We start from the raw sequence: 17,783 nt of genomic DNA, 5'->3' as shown, positions 1-17,783 counted from the left end.
TCAAGGTAATGTGGAAGTGACCCTGGGTTCTTAGAGGTTGTACCAGAAGATTTCAAATCCTAGAGGGTCTTTTTTGCCACTGCATGCTTTACAGATTTATTTTAATAGTGTATGAAAAAAACCTATCAATCAGTACAAAACAGAATTTTTTTTTATTTTTTATTTTTTTTCAAAACAGAATTTTGCTTAATGGAACATAATATACTAAGAAATTCATGGTATCATGTGTTAAATGATGTGTTTCAAACCATACACATCTTTATATGTGTTACTATTATAAGACAATAAAACACTATAACAACTAAAATATTTTTAACATTTCCTGAGCTTACAAAGGCTTATACAAAACTCTTAATGTCCTTTACACTTTGCCAAATGAAGGACCACTTCTCATACATAACTCTTCTTGAATGCCTATGTTCTGTTTCCTTTCATTTGACCTAAAGCAGCTATGAGACCTGGGAAAGGCACAGGAAGGCTCCTGATTTCTCTTCCATGACAATTACCTCTCTTTTCTAACATTAGAAAGGGAAGTGCTCTGACTATGAGAAAAGTTTCTTTCTTTGTAGTGATCTGTGGGTGATGTGGAAAACTATTTTGATAATCATCCCTTGGGCAGTTTTAGTGGTGGACCATGATTATAGCTTATTTTTTTAATGATTCTATAGCTCCACCATTACTTGGAAACCCCGAAGTATTCTTTCTTCTAGTTTCTAAGAGCATCAGGCACACATCTGGGATCTTTAAATTCAACAAAAGAAAAGCCAGCAGGGTATCTTGCAACCTATATACTTCAGCTGTTATTTTTCAGTTGTGTCTGACTCTTTGTGACCCTCTTTGTGGCAAATATACTGTGATGGTTTGTCATTTCTTTCTCCAGCTCCTTTTACAAATGAGGCACTGAGAGTTAAGTGACTTGCCCAGGGTCACACAGCTACCAAGTATCTGAGGTCAGATTTGAACTCTGGAGGATGAGTTTTCCTGACCTGGAAGGTCTTACTAAGCTCAAAAACCTTTCAGTACAAGCCTAATGATGGGTTGCATATCTATTATTCAAAGATACTTTAGATGAGTTCAGAGAAGTTTAACCACCAGAGGGATAACCACTTAACAGATGGTGAATTATTTCAGTCACACCAACTCCCACTTACTTTGGCATGGAACGGAAATTATGTGCATTGGAGGAGTATGTACTCATAGGGACGGAATCACTTTCTCTTGAAATATTAAAGTACACATCCCCCATAGTGCTTAGCACACTGCTTTGAACATAGTAAGTCCTTCATAAATATTTGTTGAATGAACATAAATCACACTTTTTAAAAGTGGAGAGATATGAAAGGATATCAGAGACACATTGCAACACCAAGGTTCCTAGTGATGCACTAACTGAAATTAACTTCTACTTTGCATAGCCTACATGAAATAAAAAAATCAATACCTGTTATTTAAGGACAAGCTCTCTTTTGAAGAAAATCATGAGTGAAAGTAAACTTAGGAAAAAAGAGTTGAAAATGTAATTATTTCCCACACTAAAATAGGAGGCCCAGGAGGCAGTCAGGCGACTCAGTGGATATAGAATCCTGGACTCAGAATCAAGACCTGAGTTCACGTACTGTGTTAAACACTCAATAGGTGGGTGACTCCGGCAAGTCAATTAAACTATTCCTTAGTCTCAGTTTTCTTATCTGCAAAAAATGCACCTGCCTTGAAGGGTTGTTGTGAGGATCAAATGAGACTCTAGAGGTAAAGAGCTTTGCAAATCCCAAAGTGCTGCAAAAATGATAGCTCTCATCATTATTATAATTATTCCCCTAATTGACTAACATGCTTCGTAACTGAGTGTCTAGTTATGAGCTCTAGAGAGTAAAATTGTAGAATCTGTAGAGGTAGACAGAGATTTAGAGGTCAGACACTAGTTTACAGATGGGGAAATTAAGGCACAGAGAGATTAAGAAACTGTTCAAAGTAATTTTTGAAACGAGAATACCAGTTATATGTCTTGATTCCTGGCTCATTATTTTTCCCATTATGGGTATTCTTGTTCGTTCCTTAAAAAAATAAAACCCCCAAACCCTCAAAACATGTTCAGGGTTCCACACTCTGTTACCTCTTTGTGAAATTCTGTGGACTCTGGGTTATTAGAAGCTATTCCAGTAGTGGACGCATTTAAGTGGGTACTTTGTAACTAGAGAAGTTTCAGATGTGGACCCAGTGAGCTTCTATATATCTGTTTTATGAGAAATATTGTGTGAGCCTCATCACCAACTTTGTTGCAGGGTTTTAAGTTTTTCAGCCACAGTCATTCTCAAAGACCAATCTATGGAGAAGGAAAAGTACTGAATTTAGAGTCAGAGAACCTGGGCCCAGATCCTAGCCCTATTAATTTCTGTCTGATTTTAGCCAAGCCAATTTCCCCTGCTCTTGGGCTCAATTTCTGCATTTACAAGATGGTGGGGCAAGGAACAGATGATGTCTGAGGTCCTTTCCAGTTCTAAATGTCTGCTGCTATGAACAAATAAAGGGAGAAGGTGATTATAGAAGGAGGCGATTATAGAGGAGGTGATAATAGAATCTTCCCACACTGACAAAATTACAGATTCTTGAGTTACTGAAGAGAATCAAGCTCTGCTTACATGATACTGAGTAAAAATAGCATACCAAGAGACCTAGTAAATTATCTGGATAGTTTAAAATATTGATATTTGACTTAATGCAACCTCTAACCCCATGTGATTTTTAAAAGTTTTCCTCTGAAAATCAAGCAGTGTGGTTTAATGGAGAGAGTCCTAGATTTGAGGTCAGAAAATCTGAATTCAAGTCTTCACTTTGTTACGTGTTAGCAATATGGCATTGGATGAGTAATTTTCCTTCTCTGGGCCTCAGTTTCTTCATTTGCAAATAGGGGATAACAAAACTTTCACTACCTATTTCACCAAGTTGTCATAAAGATTTTTTTGGGTGGGGGAAGGGGTTTAAAATTTTAAAGCACTCTAGAAAAGTGAGCTTTATACCATTATACCATTATACCAGTTAGAGTTTTAGTTCTGGTATTCATGTGTTTAGGGATGTCTGTGAGCTTTAACTTTCAATAACTTCAGAGGTCATCTTGCCCAAGTATGGTCTGGGGATGCCTGGAGGTTCTTGAGACCCTTTCAGGGTGTCTGTGAGGTTAACATTATTTTCATGATAATATTAAATGCTATTTCCCATTAAAATATTCCTTCCTTATCTAATTTTCTATGTGTGTGAAGCTAGTTTTTCTTTATATACTTCAACCCTAACAACCTATCACAACAGATAGAATGTGAAGCAGTTATTAGAATCCAGTTGCCTTCTATTAAGCCAAACATAAAAGATATTTGCAAAAAAAGTAGAACAATGCCAATCCTCCCTTTAATTTTTTAGAAAATATAATTTTTTAAATAAAAATATTATTTATGTTAACATGTAATTTTAAAATGGATCAATAAATATTAAAATATTTACTTAATGATATATACTATATTATATTATAAAATATTATTTACTTAAGTATTTGTCAGTTTAATTTCTAATCATTGAAATATCAATGCAAAAACAAGGACTTCTTGGGATCCTCCAAGACCATGACATGAGACTTGTTCAGAGAAAGGGTCTATGACCAAAAAAAACGTTAAGAACCTCTAGACAAATTTTCTAGGCCCCAACTTTTTTATCTGTACAATGATGGGGCTGAGTTTGATGAACTGTAAGGTATCTTTTAGCTGTAATATTCTAGGTTCTGTCTTCTGACATTGTGTTCTAAGGTCCCTTTCAGCAGTAACATTCCATAATCCTAAACTTTGCTTTTAGCCTGTAAGGATGACTGTGGCATCTTAGCCATCGCCATAGATAGCAGAGAAAACATGAACAGGAAAGGAAAGAAGACAGAGAAGGTGCAATCAAGGTGAAAAAAGGAGAAAGATTCTCTCATCCTTTTAATATGCATCTTGTTCTTTTTTACAAAATACAAAAATCCCTCTCATTCTTTGACTTCCACCTTTCTTTTCTCCTGGAGTTCTCATCCCCTTTGAGTATTCAGTTCTACACATGGATCCCTGATGGCTTAAAACATCCTGTACAATGATTCCTTTAAACTTCAAATGAGCCCCAAAGTCTACAGAACTGGATTAAAGGTTTGAGATTGTAGATTTACCTCCTCTGCTTCTTGTGGCTAAATCTTAATCCTTTAATTAAAACAAAATTCCAAAATACAAAGCCTTCTCTAACATGAGCCTCTCATCACAGTGGGTTGCCCAAAGGACCTGGTGTCTTCCTGCAATTGATGGAAGTAGCCTATCCTGGCAGAGTTTATTTATTCATACAGAGGCCACACACACACACACACACACACAATCTGTGTCCTTTCTTTAAGATGTCTGTCTGTCTACACTCATGTAGCAGGACTTCATCTCCAAAGGAGGTAAACTCAGGGCAATGATTTCTAAGACAATGGTTCAGAAGCACCCTCCCCCCAAAACAAAACAAAAACAAAATAAAACTACTAAATTTGAACTCCATTTTCTACCTTCTTTCTCTCTCCCCTTCAAAAAAATATACCAAAACATTTCTTTCTCAGTAGGAAACTAATGTTTTTTCATAGATTAAGACAATTTCAATATTCTCATTATACTAGAATACTTCTCATGGTATGTCATGACCTGACATTTCCAACCAAATCTCCCAATCTATGCTCTGACTAAACTGGATTATACACCACCTTCTCCCTCCTCAAATCTGATTTATACATACCACCTCTATACCTTTGATTATGCCATTTCTTCTACCTAATAGCCTGCTTCCATTTCATGTCCTTCTGGTAACATTCTATTAACCCTTGAAGACCAGTCAAAAATCGTATGTTCCAAAGCTTTGAATGATTTCTCCCTCCCTATAACACTTATAACCCTCGGCTTACATTTCTCTTATGCATTATGACAAAAGACCCTAAGTCACAGCCATAGGGTACATGATATCCTGTTGTTAAAATAAGCTCCTAGAGGGAAGGAAGCATAGCCTATTTTTCTTAGCATTCTCTATAACACCCTGAATAGCTGTCTTTCACAGACTGTTTTGAATATGTAGTTACTGGAGGAAAGACTGAACAATGGAACGTTAGCTGAACCTTTGAAAAAAGTGGTAGAATGTGCACTCCCTGAGGACAAATATTATTTGTATTTTTGAACTGGTATCCAAGGGAACCTGGGAGGACACTTTGCCCATAGTCGATGCCTATTAAGTATGCTCTGAATTGAACTGGCCTCTCATCCCAGACCCAGGATAATGAAACAAAACAAAGACCACTCTTAGGTATAAGCTCACAGAATCAGAGATTTACAGCTCTTTTTTACAGATGAGTGAAGTGGTACATGGGGAGCTTGAGTGACAAGGTGGGATTTGAACCCAGGTCCTCTCTCTCCAGAGATGAAAGGGATCTTAGAGACCATAGAGACCAACTCCCTCATTTTATAGATGAGGAAAATACGTCCCAAAGATAGGATCATAGCTTATAGGATCATAGATTTAGACCTGGAAGTGGCCTAGGAGGACATATAGACCATCCCCTTCATTTTGCACACAGGAAATGAGACGAAGAGAGTGTAAATGACTTGACTGGATTCACAAAGCTTTTGTCTGAAGTAGAATTTGAACCCTGATCTTCCTGATGAGTCAAGCATCACATCTATTGTGGCCTGTTGTCTCTCAGTATCAGACTTGGAATCTGAACCCAGGTCCTTCATTCAATTGCTACCTTCATTTAACAATTTTGCATTATATGGAATTCACCATGATATGGGAAAACAGTGACTTAGAAGCCAAAAGGGTATGGAACACATGGCTAGTTGAATTAAAGTGCACAGAAAAGATTTAATAAAATTGAACATGGCAAAGATTTTCTCTGGGGCATTGGGGGTACTAATTAATCTTCTTCCTGAAGTTTCCCTTCTTAGTAAACAGGGGCTAGTGATAACCTACTTCAAAAAGTTGCATAGAATGGGCCATATGGATACCTTGGAAGAGGCTGAGGCTAAACAGATTAAGGCAGAATCTCTCATATGAACCAGTTAGTTGTCTTTCACAGTTTTAATTAAAAGTGAAACTAAATGTTCTTTAAAATGACATCAGCCTTTTAAGAACACAGCAGAAGGTCAATGATCTGTTAAGCTCTTTTTAAATGTCACTATTTAATAGATGAACTGTGTTGAATGAAGAATCAAGTCTCCTTTGAGAAGTCAGAGCTTAATAGGGTAAGTAAGGTAATGTGGGTAAGACAGCAGAGTACAGAGACATGTCCACTTTTGTAAGATGGTAAACATACTATGGAATCATAAAATCTCAGAGCTTATCTGGGTTTTTATTTCTTCATTTGCAAAAGAGAAGATTGGACTAACTCAGGACTAGCCAGGTTAAAAACCCGGGATCTGTGGACTTCAAAAAAAATCTTGATTATTACATTTCAATATAATTGGCTTCTTTTGTAACTGTATATATTTTCTGTATTCAAAAACATTAATTTGAGAAGGGGCCTGTAAGTTTCACTGGACTGCCAAAGTGGTGCATAAAATGAACAAAGGGTTGTTTGGACACTTTCCAAGTTCATATGTGACTCTATAACTCTTAAGAGAGGTCAGTAAACAGATATATGAGAGACAGAGAGAGAGAGAGAGAGAGAGACAGAGAGAGAGACAGAGAGACAGAGAGAGAGGAGGAGAGGAGAGAGAGAGAGAGAGAGAAAGAGAGAGAGAGATATGATGATGATGATGATGATGATGATGGAGGAGGAAAAAAGGAGGAGGATGAGGAGGAGGAGAAGAAGGAAGAGGAGGAGCATCAGCAGCAGCAGCAGTAGCAGAAGAAGAAGAAGAAGAAGAAGAAGAAGAAGAAGAAGAAGAAGAAGAAGAAGAAGAAGAAGAAGAAGAAGAAGAAGAAGAAGAAGAGAAATGAAGAAAACAGAGAGAGAGAGAGAGCATTATGTAGTAGATAGGGGACTGCAGAAATCAGAAAGACCTAAGATTAAGTCCTGCCTCTAATCCATACTAGCTATGTCATTTTATGAAAATCACTTAACCCGTTGGTGCCCTTTCAACTTTCTAAAACAAATTACAGACAAGGTGCCAATCTTCATTGGTAGAGGGAGATTCCATTCCACTACACTGATAATCACAGATTTTGTACACTCTCCTTCACCACCTCTGAATTTTGAAATTTATTATGTAATTTCTAAATATTTAAGTAAAATGATTTAATATTTAAAATCTGTAAATAAAATCATGGAATTTATTATGCCAAGACATGTGCCATACTCTTAAAAGGTTGATGTTTTAAAATACACTTAGTTTCATTTTCAACTAAAACTAGGACAGACAACTAGCTAGTCATTGTTGACAACACGGAGATTGTTCTTTTTAATCTGTCCAGCTCCTGCCTCTTCCCAGGGATTCACAGGGTCCATTATATGTAGATTTTTTGAAATAGATTACCACTAACCCCAGTTTACCAATAAGAGAAGATGAATATAGCCTGAAAACATGATGTACTTATATGGGCTGAAAATGTAAGGTACTTGGAGATTTCAGATACATTTATGGATTATTGTTTAATAAGTTCTAAAAGGAGAGTAAAAGATACATGGGGAACATTCCTAACGTTTGAAAAAAATGTAGAAATACTCCCGTACTTTTCCATATCCATCCCCTCTATTTTGGAGACAAACACTTCCACGGTGCTTTTAGTTCTGTTGTCAGAGAGGCAAAATAAGGTTTTGTGGTTGGACTTCTTGGACCCATTTTTATGCTGTTAGGTAATGGTGAGTAGCTTTGTGAGTCAGAGATGTTTTAGAAGGTAACCATGCATCAGATAAAGAGTTGGATTCAATGTTCTTTTAGGTCCCAACCAACTTTAAGATTCTACACTTTCATTTAAAACCAAATTCCAGAATACATTGATTGATTAGTTTTTCTATAACAAAACTATCCTTACTCAGCCTTTTCTGGCTCCCTTCAAAATGAGTGACTCAAGGGAATTTAGGTCTCAAGGCTGCTGATGGAAGCAGCTTTTATTGGCAATAGAACAGAAAATCAGTGGCTATGGCTTCCAAATCCAGGTTTGCCAGCAATTTACTTTATAGTTTGAATCCAGAAAATCTTTATCTCCTATTTATTAGCAGGAAAATACCATTAAAGATAGCAATCAACCTGTAAAGGCATCTTGCCCCTCAAAAATCTTTGAAAACTATATGACATTTGTGCAGACCATGTTCAAGGTAGGGCAGCCAGGATGATGAGGTTATAGGAGAACATGCCATATGAGAATTCTATGAAGGAACTGAGTCTGAGAGGACTGGGCAGGAATGATTGCAGTCTTTAAGTACTCGAAGGGCTATCATGTGAAATGATAACATCTCAGATTTTTGACACCTTGAAGTTTGCAAAGTATCCTTTGTACAATAGCTCTGTAAGGTACAGTTACAAATATGGCCCCCACTTCACAAAGTGGGAAACTGAGGTTGACATATTAAATGAGCCGTTCAAGGTGCAACATTAAGTGTTGGAGCCAAATCTTACACTTAGGTCCTTTTGACTCTATTTGTGCTATTTCCATTATATGAAACTACCCCTGAAGGGGAATTAGAGCTGTCCTGCTTGGGATCTATAAATAGTAACAATGAATAGATGCTGCAAAATTGCAGATTTTGGTTTTGTTAAAGAAAAAGACTTCCTAATAATAAGGTGAATGGGCTACCTTGGGAAGGGCTCTTCTTTGTCACTGGACATGTTTCAACAGAAGTAAGATTATCATTTCTCAGGGATATTTTAGACATTCTTTTTTTGTTTTGTGTGTCATTGGCTCCTTTGGTTGCCTAGTGAAGCCTATGGACCCCTTCTCAGAATAATGCTTTGAAATTTATAAAATAAAATGATATTTATTATATTAAAATTATTATATTATTATGTTATATTCTTATTACATTAAAAAACCCACCAAGTTCATGGACCCCAGTCTAAGCAATCCTGGCCTTAAACACTATACATTTACAATCAAACTAGATCAATGAATCAACATACATTTATTATGTACCTATTATGTGCCAAGTATTATGCTAAGTGTGTTAGTCCTTATTTTCAAAGAACTCATCTTCTAGTTAGGGGAGACAATACACATAGGCTATCAGGTAAAGTAAAAGAAAACACTGAGATCATAAACCTGAGTGTGTGAGAGGATGGTGATTCCATTAAAAAAAATGGAGAAATTTGGAGGAGGGACAGATTAAGTGGGAAAAGCAATGTATTTTAGGAGTGCTGAGCTCTTCTGACCCTTCTTCACTTGAATAAGTGAGCAAAATGAAATCAATGAACATGTATACATATGATTTGCAAAGCATTTTATAAATATTATCTCACAACAATCCTTAGAGATGTTGTTATCCCCATTTTACAGCTGTAAAAATGAGGCTGATAGAGGTTAAGTGACATACCCAGGGTTGCACAGCTAATAAGTGGTTGAAGCAGAATTTGAACTCAGATCTTCCTGACTACCAGTCCAACGCTCTCTCCACAGCACCACACACCAACTCTCATACTTTCTTAGACATTTCAATAGATCCTTGGTCTCATCTGCAAGTCCATCTTGAGTATAGATCATAGCTCATCTCACACCTTCTCATCCTGTTCAACTATTTGTCCATACTATTCTCTAAGTACTCCATAAATCATCTACCCAATGTCAGAGAGGCCTCCCTTTAGATACTTTAAAATATGTTATGAATAGCAGGGTAGCAAAAGGCTGTCCATCTGTTATTTCTTAATTGCTACATGACCAGCCTTTTTCTGGTCATCCATGTCCTCCATGACGTCTTTCATGCCACTGGTTAGGGGTAAGTTATTGTTGTTAATTCCCTGTGCACCATTCGCATCCATGATATCTTTCCATTGCCCTGTAGCTCATCTGAGATTCTGATTCTTCTGAGCTCCTAGGTGTTCATGATAAGGGAATCTAAATGGCAGGTGACTCAAAGGGATCATTGTATAGTAATTTGAAAGTTTCTGATTCTTCATAATCAAAGGCAATTAACACATAAACGGAAGAAAACAGTTACTTAGGTAGCCTGAGGAGTAGAAATTCATTTAATGACTACCAGAACTTTGTCAGCTTACATCCATTTTCAACAACTGGCCCAGCTGATACTTGCCATAAAAATGGTCAATAGTACTTATAAAATAAATGATGAATAATATTGCATAAAATTCCTTTTAGACAGATGATCCATACACGTTTGTTTCTAGAGGGAAGGAAACTATAGCACAGCTATACAAAGAGATTATATATGCACATGGAAATCATACCTCTTGAATCTTGTCCCTGAATCAGTGGCCTGTCTTACTGTATTACAGACAAGAGGTATGAGCAATTAATATTTTTCTAATTGTTTAGATCTGTGTTACAGTTGCGTTCGTATAGTTCCTGGGTTTGTCTTGGCAGGTAGAATCCCCGGAAAGCTATTATTCTTTTTTTGTTGCTGCTAATATTACCATTATTGTTATCCCGTTATAGTTACACTTTGATGCTTCCTTATGACGTGGAACGGATCTTGGATTTTAAACAGCTATTCCAGAGGAACACGATCTCTGGCCATTCCTGTTGTTGTTCAGTCATATCTGACCCTTCATGACCCATTCACCATAGCGTACCAATATTGTCCATGGGATTTCCTTGGCAAAGATACTAGAGTGGTTTGCCATTTCCTTCTCCAGCAGATTAAGGCAAAAAGAAGTTAAGTGAGTTTCCCAGGGTCACACAGCTAGTCAGGGCTTCCTGACTCTACATCCAGAGCTCTATCCACTGAGCCACCTAGCTGTCTCCATCCTAGTAAGCTAGAAACTCTTCATATACAAACCCAAAGATGTCCTATAGGTCTGTCATCTCAGGATCAGCCTATTTATGTTTGAAGAGCTGTATCAATCAAAGTGTTGGCTACTAGGCCATGACTTTTCTGGAAGTGGCTGCAGAAGTTATGAAGACAATTTACTAAGGCATATCTGTGATCTATACTAGGGGAGAGGATGCCCAAATAGAGTAAATCATGAATTCTTGAAATAATTATTAATATTTAACATTTCTGAAGAAAAGGCTGTTCCTCTTCAGAAAACAAATATGTGATACATTCCTAAAACGAGTTTCAGTTGACTTTGATTTGAATGAGGTAGGGCTGTGCAAAGTCACCAGCCTCACTTTCTCCTCCAGAGCCATCTGGATCTAGTGACCAGATATTCATCTGGGTGACTGGAGATGACCCAGGATGCAATGAGAGACCCTGGCTTTTTAGGCTAAGGCCTTTTCATGTACTCACTTAGAGCGAGGTAACTTTTGCCTTACTAATGGATAAGCTGGCAAGTCTTAAGGAGTAGACATTACCCTTCCGGTACCCTCCAATTAACTCAAAGACCAGAATTCCACTTCATTAAAAATGATCGGAGTTTAACTATCTTTAAGTTGTCTTTTCATCTATATTCTTGTAATCATTGTGTTCACTGCTCTTTTGGTTTGTTTCTTTCACTGTATCTGTGCATGTAAATCTTCCCATTTTTCTGAATATCTCATTTTATTATTTATTATCACACAATAATATTCCTATATTACCATTTTCCCAGCTATTTCCCAATCAATGGAATCCACTTTGTTTCCAGTTGTTTGCTACCACAAAGAATTAATGCTAATATTTATGCAAGAACTTTGTTTCTGCCCTTGGGATACATGTAGAGTAGTGAGATCACTAGATTAAAAGGTATGAACAACTTAATCACTTTTCCAGTGTAATTCTGAAATGATAACCAAAATATTTAGAGCAATAAACAGCTCTGCCAGCAGTATATTACTGTGCCTGTCTTTCCATAGCCCCTCCAACACTGACTGTTTCTGGTTTGCTTTATTTTTTTCCATCTTTGCCAGTGTACAAGGATTGGGGAGATTAAAAACTCAGTTATTTTTATTTCTTTTTGTATTAGTGGTCTGTTTCCACATGTTTCCAAACTGTCATTTATAGTTTGCAATTCTTTGGGAAACGGTTTGCTTATATCCTTTGACCTCTTATATGTTGGGGATATTTTGTCTCTTTAGGGTTACTGTTAAGAATTTGGTCCAGGCCCGTGATTTCATTTGTGTAGGGGATTCCCCAGGAAGAAACTTCCTCTACTAGTATAAATCTGCCACTGTCCATCAATTGGAGCCTTAGAAAGTTGCCCAGAGCTTTGAGAGTTCAATTGACTTGCCTAGGGTCACGTAGTTAGTCTGTGTTAGAACTTGAACTTGCTACCTCTTAATGTCTCTGAGACTGGTTCCCTTTATTATTCCAGTGGACTGCCTCTCACCCAGCTAGTTGGGTAACTCACCTAGTCCTCCCCTTCTCCTTCTCCTTCTCTTCTCCAAAGGAAGGTAAATTTTGATGGCCAGAAGCTGCCCACTTAACTTGGGGTTTACTGGCTAGATCTCTCTCTCTCTCTCTTTCTCTCTCCCTCCCTCTCTCCCTCCCTCTCTCTCTCTCTCTCTCCTTCCTTCTCTTTCTTTCTTTCTCTCTTTCTCCTTCTTTCCTTCCCTTTCTTTCTTTCTTTTTCTTTCTTTCTTTCTTTCTTTCTTTCTTTCTTTCTTTCTTTCTTTCTTTCTTTCTTTCTTTCTTTCTTCCTTCCTTCCTTCCTTCCTTCCTTCTCTTCCTTCCTCCCTCCATCCTTCCCTCCCTCCTTCCTTTCTTTCTTTCTTTCTTTCTCTTTCTTTCTTTCTCTCTCTCTCTCTCTCTCCCTCTGTCTTTCTTTCTTTCTTTCTCTCTCTGTCTTTCTTTCTTTCTTTCTCTCTCTCTCTCTCTTTCTTTCTTTCCTTCCTTCCTTCCTTTCTTCTCTCCTTCTTTCTTTCTTTTTCTGAATGGGAGTTACCTCACTCTAACTGTGTACATGAAAAGGCCTTAGCCTAAAAGAGCCAGGGTCTCCCATTACATCCGGGTCATCTCCAGTCATTCTGATGAATGTCTGGTCCCTGGACCCAGATGGCTCTGGAGGAGAAAGTGAGGCTGGTGACCTTGCACAGCCCTCCCTCACTCAAATCCAAGTCAACTGCAAGTCACGTCATCATTTCCCTGATGTCATGTTCCTCTTCGAAAACAAAAGACAAACACAACAACCTCTCACGCAATTTATTCACTATTTACAGAAGCCATTTTGAGAATCTGTAGGATTGGGCAGCTAGGTGGCACAGTGGATGGAGTGTTGGGCTTGGAGTTAGGAAGAACTGAGTTCAAATATGACCTCGGACACTTACCAGCTCTGTGACCCTGGACACGTCACTTAATCCTGTTTGCCTTAAATCCTCATCTGTAAAATGAGCTGGAGCAGGAAATGGCAAACTGCTCCAGTATCTTTGCCCAGAAAACCCCAAACAGGGTCATGAAGAGTTGGACATGAATTAAATGACTGAACAACAACAAAGGAATGCACCTAACTAAAAATCTCTGCATAGTCCATAAGCTTCCTAATGTGCATTAAATTTCTATCTTCCTCTCTCAGACAAAATTGACTGTTATTGGGGATCTCGCCACCAAACACTGTATCGTCTGTGGCTGAAAAGACCCCATGGTAAAGAGAGAAATGGCCTCCATACCATTTGGGTGACAAAATACATCCATAGAATCTTCAAGTTAAGGGCATTCCTCAAGCTCTGTTGGACAAAGTAGGTAGAGCACATTTTAGTGTTTGTCCTATTTTCCCCCAAATCCATGTGCTCTCGATGCTTTAGCAGGAAAGCTGGAGGGTTACTTTTTTCTGTTGTCAAAAAAATCACATTCTAAATACTCTGTATACCAGTGACTATAACGATCCACTTATTTATTCATGCAATAAGCATCTGTTAAGTGTCATCTGTGAACTATTCAGTACAAACTGGACTAAGTATAGACACAAAGATATAAATTAGAAATGGTTCCTGTCCTTAAAGAGATTACAACTGAACTATGAGTCTAAGACATATAAATAAATGCCTCTAATACAAACTGGAATATGCTGAGTATAGAGAAATATGAAGTGTTAGAGTTTTGGATCAGGAAGAGCTCATTCAGTTTTTGAAAGGGTAGTGGGTAGGAATTAGAGAAGGGTTCAAGGAGGAGGTGGCATCTGACCTAGGCTGAGAGGGAAGGGTAGGATATGATGGGAGATGTAGGAGAGGATATTCCAAGTTATTGATTAACCAAGTCAATGCTCCCTGGTATTGAGTCTACCATAACAGCATAACTGATATAAATGAGTAACTGCAAACAATGTATTTTGATTTTCTGCTTCTTCCTCCTGTTGGCAAATGGCAGGTTTGCCATCCCAACTTCAGAATGATTTGCTTTATTCTACTGAGAAATATTGTCTATGACTTCTTAGAAATAAAGGTGGCTTTAATTAATATGGATAAAGCACTTTGCAATGCTATTAAGCACTAAGCATTGTTAATATGGTGGAAACATCCCAGATGATTACACATCCAAAAAATTGTTTCTGCGTGCATTTCCAAAAATGCATTATGTATTATAGAATTTGCTAGTCTTGCCCCTCGGGGAGATAAGCAATTGACTTATATGAGTACCCTCAGAGAATAGCCAAAGAGAGAAATGAGGTTCCAAGGAGACCTAAAAGATAGATTCATTTTCACTCTGAATCACTGTGACGTCCACATTCTCCTTGCCCTCACACCATTCTGAATTATATTTCCATGTTTTCATACTGATAACCTAACTAGGCAAATACCTTTCTGAGAAGGAATATTAGAGTTGGGCTCCCATGACTTAGGCTGAAGCAAAGTGACCTTGATGAATCATTCCTAGTTCTCATTATCTGAAGGGAGGTACCTTGCCCCACATCTTCCTATTCATTCCATACCTCCCTCCCTCCCTCCACCACCACCCCTCTCCTTTTCTTTCTCTCTTTCTCTCTTCCTCTCTCTCTCTCTCCCGCCTTCCTTTTCTCTCTCCCTCCCTCCCTCCCTTTATCCTTCTTCTCTCTCTCTCTCTCTCCCTGTCCCCCCCTTTATCCCACCTTTTCTCCCTCCCTCCCCTAATAACCTGGCTAAGTATAGCCTGCCCTTATTCCTCTCCAGGCTGCACTCTAGAATTCCTCTATTATGCCCCAGCTTTTAATTGTGAATCCTCACTCCAGTCATGGAATTTACATAGTAGAAGTGCCCTGCACCCCTGCGGCCTCTCCCTCTTATTACTTGGCTCCTCCTAGAGCGTGCATTTAGGGAGACCATCCAAGTCAGTCATATCTCATTCCTCTCCAGGCTGCATTCTAGACTTCCTCTACTACGCTTGGTACTTTTCTCTCCCCTAGCTTTCTTCTCATGTTTTGTCTTCCCCCATTAGAATATAAGCTCCCTGAAGTCAGGGACTTTCTTTCTCTTTGTATTTATATTTCTCCTGCTTAGTAGAGGGCTTGGCATAGAGTAAGTGCTTAGTGAATGCTTCCTAACTGACTGTCTTGAGAATATGAGCTAGAGAAATTGACGTGATAGGTTGAGGAAAACAGTAGTCAAATATGAAGAGGGTTATTAACAGTATACTTTCAACTCTACTGGTACAAAGACCCATTGTAATGTAACAGCTCCAGACACTGGAATAACTCAGGAAGACCTACTTATCCACACTAGACTATTAGGATTATTATATTATTATTTGGATACTACAGAAAGGAAGGGGTAATAAACTTATTTGCATTAGAAGGTAACAAAAATAACTCCTGTTATATGAACTTAAAGCTCTTTATCTTCTTTAGGAAAACTAATAACATGTGACTGCCAGAGTGATATTCTGGTTGAATCACAATATCATAATATTACATATTGTTGTTGTTGTTCAGTTGTGTCCTACTCTGTGTGACCCCATTTGGGGTTTTCTTGGCAAAGATACTGGAGTGCTTTGCCATTTGCTTCTCCAGCTTATTTTACAGATGAGGCAACTGAAGTAAACAGGGTCAAGTGACCTGCCAAAGGTCACACAGCTAATATCTGAGGCTGAATTTGTACTCAGGTCTTCCTGACTCCAGGCCCAGCACTCTATCCACTTCTTCACCCAGTTGCCTCAATATTATATCGCATTGTTTGCATTTTATATAAAATTATTTACATTTATTCATATATTCATTTATTCAATAAAACATTTATTTGGCACCAACTAAAGGCAAAACTCTTCCCTGGGCACTGGAGGAGACAAGAAATGTAGATAAGCTACAACCCATTTCCTTGAATAGCTTGCTATTTTTCAGTAGCAGGTAAGCACTGTTTCTTACAGGGCAGTAATATGCCATTACATTCATGTACCACAATTTGTCTAGCCATTCCCCAATCGATGGACATCTAATCTAGTACAACACCAGGCTGCCTCTCACACAATTTATAGAAGTCATTTTAAGGGTTTCTGTGATTATACATGAGCTAGAAATCTCCCTGAGAGTTTACATGCTTCCTAGTCCTTACTAAATTGCTCTCATCTTTCTCAAGCAAAATTGTCTATATATCTATTGTGGATATGACCCTCAAACATCCTATTGTCCATTGCTGGAAAGACATTGAGTTGAAGAGAGAGTTGGCCTTTAACATATTTGGGGGAGCGAGTATCTGATGGTTTTAAAATTAAGAGCATTTCTTGCATTTCTGGTGGAGAAAAGAAGACAGATCACATGCTCTAGTATCTGTCAATTTCCCTAGAAGTCTCTAAGCTCCAGTGTCTTTAAAAGGAACAAAGCAAAACAAAATAAAAAAATACCTTACAATTTTGGGGGAGTAGAAAATAAGCTCCTGGAAGGGATATAATATTAAGAAATATTTGTTAAATTGAATGGCACTTGTAATGCTACAATTATACTCTGAAAAGCTCCTGTGTGACCAGATAATCAAAACAAAAAAGGGAACTGCTTTTAATTTCCCTAAACACAGAGGTAGCAGCCCATAATCAGACCTCTATAAAGACTTCAGGGCTGACCATCATGTGAAAAAACAACAACAGTGAATCGAGGGGTATTATAACCATTCTTTTTTCCCTCATTTAGTTTTATTTTTATTCTGGACCTACCAAATACCAAATAAAAGGAACGTTTCCATATATGCCATAGAACAGAAGGAGAGGGTTACACATGAGACTCGTTCTTGTGAAGCTGATTCACACAAGAGGAGAGAGAGTAAAAGAGCACAGACTGTACCTGGTGATCTCTGTATCCGGGAGGAGGCCCATGTGGTAGTGGGGGTAGGGAGACGTGAGGAGGAAGCTTTTGTCACACTCGACTGGGGAATAGTGCCGAGGAGAAGAAGGTTTCTCACATAGTTTGTTCACAGTGCTGTAAACTGGTTCAGGAGGCCTAGTGATAAAAGAAGAAAAAAACAAGTTTGTAGGAACAGTTTAACAAGATACCGTGGCCATCATCAACACCCAGTCTTCCTTTAAAGCCAAAGAAAAAATATTAGTGTGGCCAGGTGAAGGTAGAGTAAGCCTTGGGGTCAGGAGGATCTGGGTCTGAGTTCTCCCTCTGACACATATTAGCTGTACAACCATGAGTAAGTCACTTTCCAGTTACTTGGGTGACTCTCTAACAATATAAATCAAAGATTGGTTGTTGCTCTGCTTTGGTGGGGACTGGTGGTTTCTATACCAGGAATTCCTTCTATTTATAAAACCATAGGCCTGGACAAAATACAAAAAAGAAAATAGCAAAAGATTCCTTGATCTTTTCAGTATTTGTTTCAGAAAACAA

At 38.1% G+C, this 17,783-nt stretch overlaps 1 protein-coding gene across 1 annotated transcript in view; it reads right to left on the bottom strand.

Moving 5' to 3' along the window:
* The window catches only part of LOC118835785 (disks large homolog 2), a 654,221-nt gene extending 636,831 nt beyond the window's left edge, over positions 1–17,390 (bottom strand). The window contains exon 1 of the mRNA XM_036743051.1: positions 17,235–17,390. Coding sequence (XP_036598946.1) covers positions 17,235–17,266 — 32 coding nt within the window. The 5' untranslated portion in view covers positions 17,267–17,390. The remainder of the gene's footprint in view (positions 1–17,234) is intronic.
* Positions 17,391–17,783: the final 393 nt, after the last annotated feature.

The sequence above is a fragment of the Trichosurus vulpecula genome, chromosome 2, assembly GCF_011100635.1.
Source record: "Trichosurus vulpecula isolate mTriVul1 chromosome 2, mTriVul1.pri, whole genome shotgun sequence".
Taxonomy (NCBI): Eukaryota; Metazoa; Chordata; class Mammalia; order Diprotodontia; family Phalangeridae; genus Trichosurus; species Trichosurus vulpecula.
This window is presented reverse-complemented; position numbering and strand designations above follow the sequence as displayed.